Source organism: Pteropus vampyrus, unplaced genomic scaffold (genome assembly GCF_000151845.1).
Source record: "Pteropus vampyrus isolate Shadow unplaced genomic scaffold, Pvam_2.0 Scaffold430, whole genome shotgun sequence".
Classification (NCBI taxonomy): domain Eukaryota; kingdom Metazoa; phylum Chordata; class Mammalia; order Chiroptera; family Pteropodidae; genus Pteropus; species Pteropus vampyrus.
This window is the reverse complement of record NW_011889211.1, coordinates 190590-200666: the sequence shown is the minus strand read 5'-3', so window position 1 is coordinate 200666 and position 10077 is coordinate 190590. Positions and strand designations below refer to the sequence as shown.

General features: G+C 63.7%; 1 protein-coding gene across 1 annotated transcript in view; it reads right to left on the bottom strand.

Annotated features, from left to right (window-relative positions):
- Nucleotides 1-10077, bottom strand: part of NCOR2 (nuclear receptor corepressor 2) — a 189120-nt gene that overhangs the window by 14080 nt on the left and 164963 nt on the right. The window contains exons 31-37 of the mRNA XM_023523892.1: nt 8166-8316; nt 5769-5906; nt 5368-5454; nt 4483-4778; nt 2844-3198; nt 1512-1733; nt 242-959 (exon numbers count right to left, since the gene is read on the bottom strand). Of these exons, the coding sequence (XP_023379660.1) occupies nt 242-959; nt 1512-1733; nt 2844-3198; nt 4483-4778; nt 5368-5454; nt 5769-5906; nt 8166-8316 (1967 nt within the window). The remainder of the gene's footprint in view (nt 1-241; nt 960-1511; nt 1734-2843; nt 3199-4482; nt 4779-5367; nt 5455-5768; nt 5907-8165; nt 8317-10077) is intronic.

The following is a 10077-nucleotide window of genomic DNA, read 5'->3' as shown; positions in this document are numbered from 1 at the left end:
GAGGTGGGACAGAGTTGCGGCCTCAGGCTCCTGCTGGCTGGACGGCCGCATGGGCGGAGTCCTGCGCCTTCACTGATGTCCGCCTCCTTGGGCCCGAGCACCAGCCCCGCGGGACCCGTTTCAGAATGCCAGGTTCTCCCAGACCCTCCTCCCTGTGCTCCCCCGCCCGAGAAGTCAGGGCCGACAGGGGCGCCCCTGCACGGCGTGGCCTCAACTCAGCCCCCACCTCTGAAATGGCTACTGTGACCAGTTCTCCAGTTGGACACTGACCAGCACCTGGGCGCTCCAGAAGGACGTCCCAGGAGTGTGTCCGCAGGAAACCTGACACACACCTGCTAAGCAACCACAGGCTGCTGGCAAGTCCAGGGAGCCGGAAACCCCAACAGCCTTGTGTTCTGGTCTCATTTTGTCACTCCAAGGACGGCACGTGCCAAGAGCACACATAGCACGCGTGCAACCCGTGCGTGCAGCCAGGATGCACGTGGCCATCAGGCACAGCCTCGTGCCCACAGCACACACACTGCAGCCACCAGCGGGTGTGTGGCCACGCCGCCCTGACCCCCGAGATGCCCACACTCTAAACACCTCGGCAAAGCCACACGCACGGGTCCTCTGCACTCCCAGGCGAGCCCAGGTGCTCCCGGAGCACGGCCGATGCCCGACGGAGCTGGTCCGCCCGCCCACCCGGGGCCCCCAGGGCCGCCCACCTCGAGGGCCGGCAGCGTAGTTGAGCGCCAGCGAAGACTCGCGGGGCGACAGGCCCCGCAGCATGTCGGCGCGCTGGGCCATGGCGGTGGCCGCGTTGTGGTGCATCTGCTGCGAGGTGATGTAGTCGTTGATGATTGTCTGGCGGTTCTCCAGAGCCGCCGTGTCGGGGTAGCCGCGGATGAGGTAAGGCGGGTACAGGTGCGGGTAGGTGGGGCTGGGGGCCAGGTGCCGGGGCAGGTAATAGGCGGCGGCTGCCGGGAGAGGGGAGCGAGTCGGTCAGGCGGCCCGCGCCCTGGCCAGAGGATGTCACCCCCCTGCCTTAATGTCCCCGCTCCTGCGTCCTGACAGCTTCTCCCCAGGACACCCCCTCGAGACAGCATTAGGGTGCAGAAATAGATACTTGCTCCCTAAAGCCCTTGAGGGGCCTTTTATTGGTAATGACCTCTGGCCTGAAGCTCTCCTACACACGGGGCATCCGGCTCATGCATCACCGAGACACCCAAGGGATATGCAGCCTTCACAAAAGCTCTCCGGGTCCCGTCTGTGTGGGGACTCCCACATCGAGCCCTCTTTAGACACGTTTGGACTTTGAAAGGCTCAGACGTCCCTCAGGAAAAAGACAACCAAGAAAGATGCCCCGGATTCCTAAGACAAATGCTAGTCTGCACCGTCCTGTGACGATGCCGTTGGGCGTCCCCACCTCTAGGCCTCAGCTTCCCCAATGGGCAGAGCCGGGGCGATGCCTCAGGAGACCTTGGGCGGACACGGATGAGGCCCCTGGCCCCGTGCTTCAGGACAATCACCTGCATCCAGGGGGATTCCGCGGGGTATGGAGGTGGGGTCGAAGGCCAGCGGGATGTGGCCGCGGTACAGGTCCACGCCGCTCACGCCCCGGAGCAGGTGCTCGTAGGACGAGATGGGGTGGGCGTGGTGCTCCGGCACGGCGCTGTGCGGGGACTTGGCTATCTCGCGGGGCGTCGACGTCAGCTTCCGATCCTGGGACGCCTTGCTGGACGAGAGGCTGCCTGTGGACGGGTGGCGTGGGGACGGCATCAGACCTCTGTGCCACCGCCGTGCCGGCCCCAACGCAGGCACCGGAGGCTGGTGTGTTACGGGAAACCACTGCGGAGCAGGGGCTTTGGGACCCCAAGACCAGGCCTCTTCATTCACCCACCCATTTGCCTCTTAGTTCATGTTTTAAAAATCATTTACTCGTTTGCTTTTAGTTCCCAAAAATGTTCATCGTTCTCCCTTTCATTTGTTCTTTGTCTCATTCATCATTCATTCCTTCAATAAGTCAGTCAATCGATTGACCAATCAATCCAAACGCACCTCTGGAACCTCCACTACTTGCCAAGCGGTATTTGGGGGGCTGGGGCTACACCAGAGAATAGACAAACTCCCGGCCCCAAAGGGGCCGACATTTAACGCGGGGGACGGATGATAAACTAGTCGTCAAATAAGGGCTTCAGAGTGATAAACGCTCTGGAGAAAAACGTGACAGAACACGACCAGAACGGGGGAGGGGTGTTTGGCGGCGAGAAGCCTCCCCGGGGATGTGACATTTGGACAGAGACCCGAAGGATGACACTAAGCCAGTCAGGCAGAGATCTGGGGGGGGGGGGGGGACACATTTCGAGCAGAGGGGACGGCACGGGCACAGGCCCGGGGGGAGGATGGACGTGGTCGAGGAGCAGAGAGGAGGCGGCCTGTCTGGCAGAGCCTGGGAGAGAGGAATCTGGCAGCTGGTGAGGCAGACGGGGCCAAATCCTGCAGGCCCCATCCCAAGGCCATGGCAGGAAAGGCGGATTTTCCTTCTGAGTGCCATGAGAAGTCACCAGAAAGATTTCAGCAGGAGGGTGGCATAATTTGATGTAAATTTTTCACACACAAAAAGTGTCTGGCCGCCATTGGGGAGCACGTTACAACTGGACAAGAGGGGAGCTGGGAAGCCAGGGGCGGGCAGTTGAGGTGGGGTGGGCAGGGAGGGTTCCCAGGAGCATCTGGACGCCGAACCCATAGGTCTGGCCAAGGAGGTGGATGCGGTGACCCCAGGGTGTTCCTGGCTCCAAACTAAGGCGGTTTCCTGAGACCACAGCCCGCCCACGCCCCACGCCCACGCCCACCCCACGCACCCTCCTGCAGGCGCGGCGTGGGCTCCCGCGTGGTCACTGGCGAGCCGCGTGGAAGGTGGCCGGTGAAGGGCGTGCCGTGGTCCTCGTAGGTCAGGGGGCTCTGGCGCGGCTTTCCCAGGTCAGGCACGATGGCCGGGGCGCCCCGGGTGATGGAGCCCCCCGAGCTGCCGACCGCGCCCGGCCGGCTCTTCAGGCTGTCCTCGTAGCAGGCGCGGTCCAGCGCCCGCGCGTCCGCCATCACGTCCAGCGGGTGCACGGGCGGGAACGTGCGGCCGGGGCTGCCGATGATGGAGCGCACGTTGTGCTTTTTGGAGCCGGTGGAGGACGAGCCCGTGTCGTACTTGAGCGGGGTGCCCTGGGGGAGACGGGAGTGTGAGCGGCAGGCACATCACTCTCTGAGCCTCACCTGCTGAGCTCCGACACGGGAGCCGTGAGCCAGGCCTTGGGGGACAGGGGCCAGAGTTTCAGGTGGCACGGAGCCTGAGGGGAGCGCGACCTTCACGGCCCCGCCCACTCTGCCCTGGCCTGGGGGGGGGCCACAAAAGGGGGCGGAGTTCAGAGGTCAGCCCTTCCTGGAGCAAATGGGGAGCCCTTTGCTGGCCGCTGGGGTCTGCTGGGAAGGGGCTGAACTCCCCGACGTGGGCTAAATCCTTCCTCCCTTCAGCCTGGGCCCCTCCGCACGCCCGCTGCCCAGCCCCGAGACTCAGCGGCAAAATCCGGTTTCGCCGCCCGGAGGATTAAGGCTCAGAGGTCAGGGCTGAAGTTCATGTTTGCTCTCTGGCCAGGAAGGGCAGCTGAAGAAACAGGGGTCACGGTCCCTGCCCGGCCACCTGGGGAAAGACCCCACCCTGTTTAGACAGGCTGGGAAACCCGGGTACAGGGGGGCCCTGTGTCTCTGCAAACAACACAGCTCTGTGTTTATTCAGGAATGTTTTAATCTCTTTCACAAGAAGAATAAACGCCCTGATTTCAAAAAGAACAAACTAGAATCAAACCGGCCTCTCTGTTGCACCCATGATGGACTCTTGCTGATGGCTCCACAAGTGCCACATTGCAGCCCTGGTCCTCGGCAGCTTCCCCTCGGGCCCCACCCGCCCTTGGCACATCAGGCCACCTCTGACCACGTGAGGGGACCGTGGCCCTCAGCGGTTCCCACTGACCAGCCCCTCACACGAGGCCATGGCCTTGCGGGGGGTGGACACCACAAAGCAACGACACTGCAGAGTTGGGGACATCTGGATTCGAGTGTCACAATGGCCATTTACTTGCTCTGTGACCCTGGACACGTCGTTTCCATGAGGACAGTAAGAAAGCCACCTCGGGGCGCAGGTACGAGGGCCGACGGGTCACGACGCCACCTGCTCTGGCAGCCGTTACCACCACGTTTCGCGTGGGCCTTGCTTGGCCTCTGGGCCCCAGTTCCTCCGCCCGAAGAACGGGGACAATGGGCATGACCCCCCAGGGCTGCCAACCACTGACTGAGGTCACGGATGCAAGCCCCTCGCATGGGACTTGGACGTGCACGGGGCCCAGGACAGCCACATGTGGCCTGGGGCCTGTCTCCCCGTTTGAGGCCAGGGCGGTGCCCACAGCCCCCATGCCCGAGCCCAGCGTGCGGCCGGCGGACGCCCGCCCGTACCTGCGTGATGGAGCCCTCCTTGAGGGCTCGGGGGGCCAGGGGCGGCTCGGGCGAGCGCCGCAGCTCCTCCCGCGGGATCTCGTGGATGGAGCGGCCGGCCTCCTTCACCGTGGCCACCAGGCCCTCGTGCGCCGGCTTCAGCTTCAGGGGGCCCAGGGCGTCCAGGGGCCGGGCCTTGTAGGCCTCGGCCAGGTCCCGCGGGGGCGGCGGGGGCGGCGGGGTGCCCTCGCGCTTCAGCAGCTTGGCCTCCCGCCGCAGGTAGTCCTCCTGTGCCTCCACGTAGGACCGAGGGATCCCTGCAAGGGAGGGCGGGGCGCTGACCCCACGCCTGCACCCCGCCTCGCCCTCCCAAACCGGGGCCCCGACACCGCTGCATGCTGGGGCCGCGGCGCCCTGAGCACGTGGCGTGACCTCTCTGGGGCCCCGTATCTTCAGCGGAAAGCGAGACACTCGTGGGAACACCTCGTCCCGGCAACGAGATGATGCCGACGCAGGCCCACGTCGGGCCAGAGGCCGGCTCCCCGCGGCCCACGCGGGGGGATCTGGGCGAGCTACGTGGCCGCCTTAGCCTCTAACCAACTGCATCCCCGGCTCCAAAAACGCCCCGTAAGAACACACAAGCGGCACTGGGTTCGCGCCGAGCACGCAGCAGGGGCTCAAGACGACGCCCCAGAGGAGGGGCCGGGCGGTTTCTCTTTCCATTTCCAAACAAGCAAGAGACGCCCGTGCTCCCCACTGCGACCTGCGTGTGAACCCGTCTCGTACACGTGCGCCGCACGCCTGTGCCACGCCCTGCGGCACTCAGGCGTCCCTCCCCGCCGAGGGGAACCCTGGGGAACCCTGGGGGCCCGGAGGAGCCGCGAGGGCAGCAGAGGGCGGTGGTACCTTGTGTGATGGAACCGCGGAGGTGATGCTGCTCTTTGAGATGGTGGGGGCCGTGCTGCTCGGGCGGAATGGCACGGCCCATGAGGCCTGGGAGGGGGACGGCAAGAGCGTCATTATGGGGGTCCCCGAGCCAGCCCTGGGCAGCGGCAGGGACCAGGGTCTAGCCAGCCCTCCCAGCGGTGGGCCCCTCCATGGTGACAGGGTGGTGGCACAGGACCCAGCAAGCAAGCGACACAGCTGAGCCCTGTGCTGCCCCGAGATACAGCCTCAGAAACGCCCAGCCTCAGTTTTCCTGTCCGTGAAATAGGGCTAGCCGCCCCGACGCCTCCCTCCGGCAGGTGCCAAGACCAAACCTCTCTTCGCTGCGACAACCCACGGCAGGTCCTGGGCAGGACACCTACCCTCGATGCTGGCGGAGGCGATGGCTCTGCTGACCCGGCCCTCCATCATGTCGTAGGTGCGTTTGGGGGCAGCCGTCTCGTGGGAGGGGCCTGAGCTCCTGCCCTCCTCCTTGGAGCACTGGGACACAGACATGCCACCTGGAAAGCAGACCGGGCTCACGGTGAGGGGCCGGGTCCATGGCAGCGTGTACACGTGCACGCTCCACCGATCGTGTGGCTGAGAGCCGGCCGGCTGAGCCCTCCCGAGGGAACCTGCGGTCCAGCCCAGGGCCTGAGGACAGTGCCCCACTAACCGATCCCTCAGACACGCTGCGGGGAAACGCACGGATGGGAGAGGCAGGCGAGCCTCCTGCACCCCGAGCCCTGACCTGCCAGGCTGCCTGCCCACCGGGAACAGAGTGAGGCAGTGTGCACAAGCACACCTGTGTGCCTGTCTGTCTTCACGTGCACAAACGTGCATGTGCACTACAAGTCCCCGTGGGGAGTGTGAATCTGGGGGAAAGGCAGGATGTCCACAGCAGACGTGGCCTTGCCAGGCCTGGACGGGCCCGGAGGGGCCGGGGACCTGAGGCTGGGCTCACTGCTCCCTGGACAGGCCAAGGGTCTGAACGGGCAGGAGGCCGGCCTCAGAGGGCAGGGCTCGGCCTCGCCCCTCAGGCCGGGGGGCTCCCTGGAGCCAGCGGGCTCCCTTCTTCCTCGTGGGGCCCGCAGAGTAGCAGCTACTCCAGAGCTTGCGGTCTGGTGGCCGGTGGACGTGCCGTGTCGCTACTCTAGTTTTCGTTCAGAATTAATTACTGAGGTTTAAGCACTGGGGGTTTTCGGGTGAAAATGGAGAGACTGAAGTCTAGCCGGTGGACTCACATGTGTACGGGGTTGACGATCAGCTGCTGGTGACCAGACAGGCCAGTGCCCCTGGAGACACGGTCTTCCCTAGTCCCTACGGCCATACACCCGCCTGCCACCCTCGTCAGCCACTTGGCCCCGGAGCACGTGAGAAACTAAAAGCCCTGATTTTAACCCATTTTGCGGATGACAAACTTAACCGCAGAGGCTCAGGAACGGGCCTGGAGCCCGAGTGGGCATCCACCCAGTGCTCCCTGCCCACAGCACCGGGACCGCCGGGCCCTCCCTCAGGCCTTCCCCGGGGCCGACGCCGTCACGCAGCCGGGCACTGAGGCTGGCACTGGAGGGCGATGCAGCTGACGGCCTGTCCCCGGCTCTCTCCACCACTTGGCAGCACAGAGAGGCATGTGCCTGGGACACACGGTGACGCCCCCACGTCCCAGGACCGGGGGGCGGGGGTGGGGAGGGGGCACAGCGGGCGCCAGATGGAGAGGAGAAGGCGCCGCCCGCCAGAGCAGCAGCAATTTCGGGCCCCGCAGCTGCCAGCCGCTGAGAGGGGCGCCCATTACTGGCTTTTATTTCCACACCCCTGGGTGCCCGAGGCTGCCGGGAAATTCACGCCCCAGCCCTGTTCTCCCTTAACCCCTTCTGTGCAGGGCTCCTGGGCTGTGAAACCCAGACCAGGAAGGGAGAAGGGGTGAGGGGCGCAAGGCAGGGCGGAGCCTCACGTTGGTCATCGCCCCTTGGTGGCCACCCACGGGGTGTTAATTAGCACAGCGTCGGCCAGAAGTGCTGGGCTAGAGGCCTGGGCTTTCGTCTCTGGGCCTGTTTCCCCACCACGCTTCTCACAGGGCCGGCTACAAGTTTGTTCCTACATTGTACAGCCCTGGGCGGAGGTGGGAGGCAGCCCAGGCCAAGCCTGACCGGCCTGGCTTGCATACCTATAGTGATGGGGAGGTCACCACCTCTCTGACATGCTTCCTGGTGTCACCCCAGCCCTGCCTGTGAAGCTACCACGATGGCCCCAAACACCCTCCTCCACCAACCCTGAGCCCCATTTTCTCCTGAGGGGCCAGAAGTATGGCCACATGGATGCAGCACTGGATGTCACTGTGCTCCAGCTTCCCCCAGGCCAACCACTCGGGGCACCCCAGACTGGCTTCCCGAAGATATCTGGCTTCCCTATGGCCCCAGTCACATTCCTCTGGACCCTGCTCCCTGGACCAGCTCCAGGACACCGGGGCCTGGGGTCGGATGCCTGAGCCGTGCTGGGTGGAGCAGGCTCCCATGATTCAGAATTAACAGGGTGACGACCTGTCTGCATCTCGTGTGGGCATCCTGAGGGGGGACTTTAGACGCTGAGCTCCCAGCCCCCCGGCATGTGCTTGGCTCCCAGGAAGTACACGTGACAAACCAGTGACCAGCTTTCCTCCCTGGTCACATGAGTCCCCTCATTCGGAGAGTCTCCTCTGGGCAGCAATGGTCCGTGAACGGCGGGAAGGTAAGCCCCAGCCTGCCCACCGGTTCACTGCAGCCGTCAATGACAGAACTCACCCTCGTAGGACAGCACGTGGCCCTTCTTGCCCTCGTAGATGACGTGGGCCTTGGGCAGGCCGTCCTCCCGGCCACGGTCCAGGCGACCCGGGCTGTCCTCGCCGATGATCCGGGTGATAGTGCCCTTATACAGGACGTCAGCCGGAGTGCCCTGGGGCGGAGGGGGTGTTAGCCGGGGACCCCCATGCTTGCCGGAGATGACGTGGGCACAACCCAGCACACATACACCCTCATTCTCCAGACCTACACTGCACACGTGTGTGTTCACAGGTGGGGTAGCGACCTGCCCGGGCGACTTCTGAGAATGTGAGTGTGGGGGTCAGACTACAGATGTGGGGCTAGGCTGATGGATGCCAAAGCGGCCTTGCCAACGAGCTACTGTGTGATCTCTTTCAAGTCACTCTGCCTCTCTGAGCCTTAGCCTATGTATCTACACGATGGAGACAATCTTGGTATTTCTGATTCTCAAAGGCGCCCAGCACAGACGAGCTGCCCCCAAATCAAGGTGGCTTTTTTCTTTATGATTCCAAGAGCCCATTCAAAGACGTGGGGCCGGAGACCATGTGCCAAGCCCCGGACCAGGAAACTCCCTAGACCCCCGTGGGACCTCTCTGCTGAGAAGTACCCACCATGGGGTAAAGGGCAGCAACTGGCCAGCCCTGGGCTTTCCTCCCGGGTCCTGATTGGTGACAAGGGTAAAAGCGAGATGCCCTGAATGCACACAGGTCTCCCAGCCTCCTCCAAGCACACACCCTGGGCAGAATCTCCTTGACGCACTCTGTGTGTGCACACAGTGCAAGATAGATGGGCGTGAATGTGGGTGACAGTCTGGGGGCGGGCTGCCACCTCTCACGGCAAGGGAGCCAGCAACATCCTATCGGGAGGTGGCTCCAGAGGCAGCTGACACCAGCACAGCCATGATGTGTCTTGGTTGACATGAGGCCGTGGCTCATACAAGGGACATGAGTGGCTTACTACACAGCACAGAAAAGGGGCCCGTCTGGTGCAGCTGAAGGCGTTGGACGTTTACAAGCCGCACTGCTTCAGAAGCCACGAGCAGATGACAGAGACTCGGCACGGCAGTGGCCCCTTGATTTCGGACAAACGCCCTGGACAAACTCCTGGGATGCAGAGGTTCTCGCTGCCTGAGGCTGGCAGCTTCTTGCTGTTGCCCCAGTGAACTTCACTCCCCAGGGGGAAGGAGCCTCTAGGAGGCAGAGAGCTGGGCCTGCTCCAGCCTCCAGGACACCGTGGTCACTGCCTGTCAGTGCCCGCTGGACTAATGAGCATCTGTGTGTGTGTGCAAGTGTGTTTGTGGCCTGCGCCTGTGCGTATGCGTGTGGCCTGCGTCTGTGTGTCTGACCTGTGTCTCTTGTGTGTGTGTGCGCGTGTGTGCATGGCCTGCGCCTGTCTGTATGTGTATGTGCGTGTGAGTGGCCTGTGCCTGTGTGTAGCTTGTGTCTCTCTGTGTGTGGCCTGTACCTGTGTGTGGCCTGTATCTGTGTGTTCATGCGCATGTGTGTGGCCTGCGTGTGTGTGTGTGTGTGGCCTGCGTCTGCGCGCGCGCGTGTGGCCTGCATCGGCGTGTGCATGTGTAGCCTGAGTCTGCGTGTGCATGTGGCCTGCATCTGTGCGTGTGTATATGGCCTGCGTGTGCATGTGGCCTGCGCATGCACGTGTGGCCTGCGTCTGCGTGTGTGTGTGGCCTGCGTCTGCATGCATGTGTGTGGCCTGCATCTGTGCGTGTGTGTGCGTGTGTGGCCTGCATCTGCGTGTGGCCTGTGCTTGCGTGCATGTGTGTGGCCTGCATCTGTGCGTGTGTGTGCGTGTGTGGCCTGCGTCTGCGTGTGTGGCCTGTGTTTGCGTGTGCGTGTGCCTGTGTGTGTGGTTTGTGTCTGTGTGTGTGTATGCG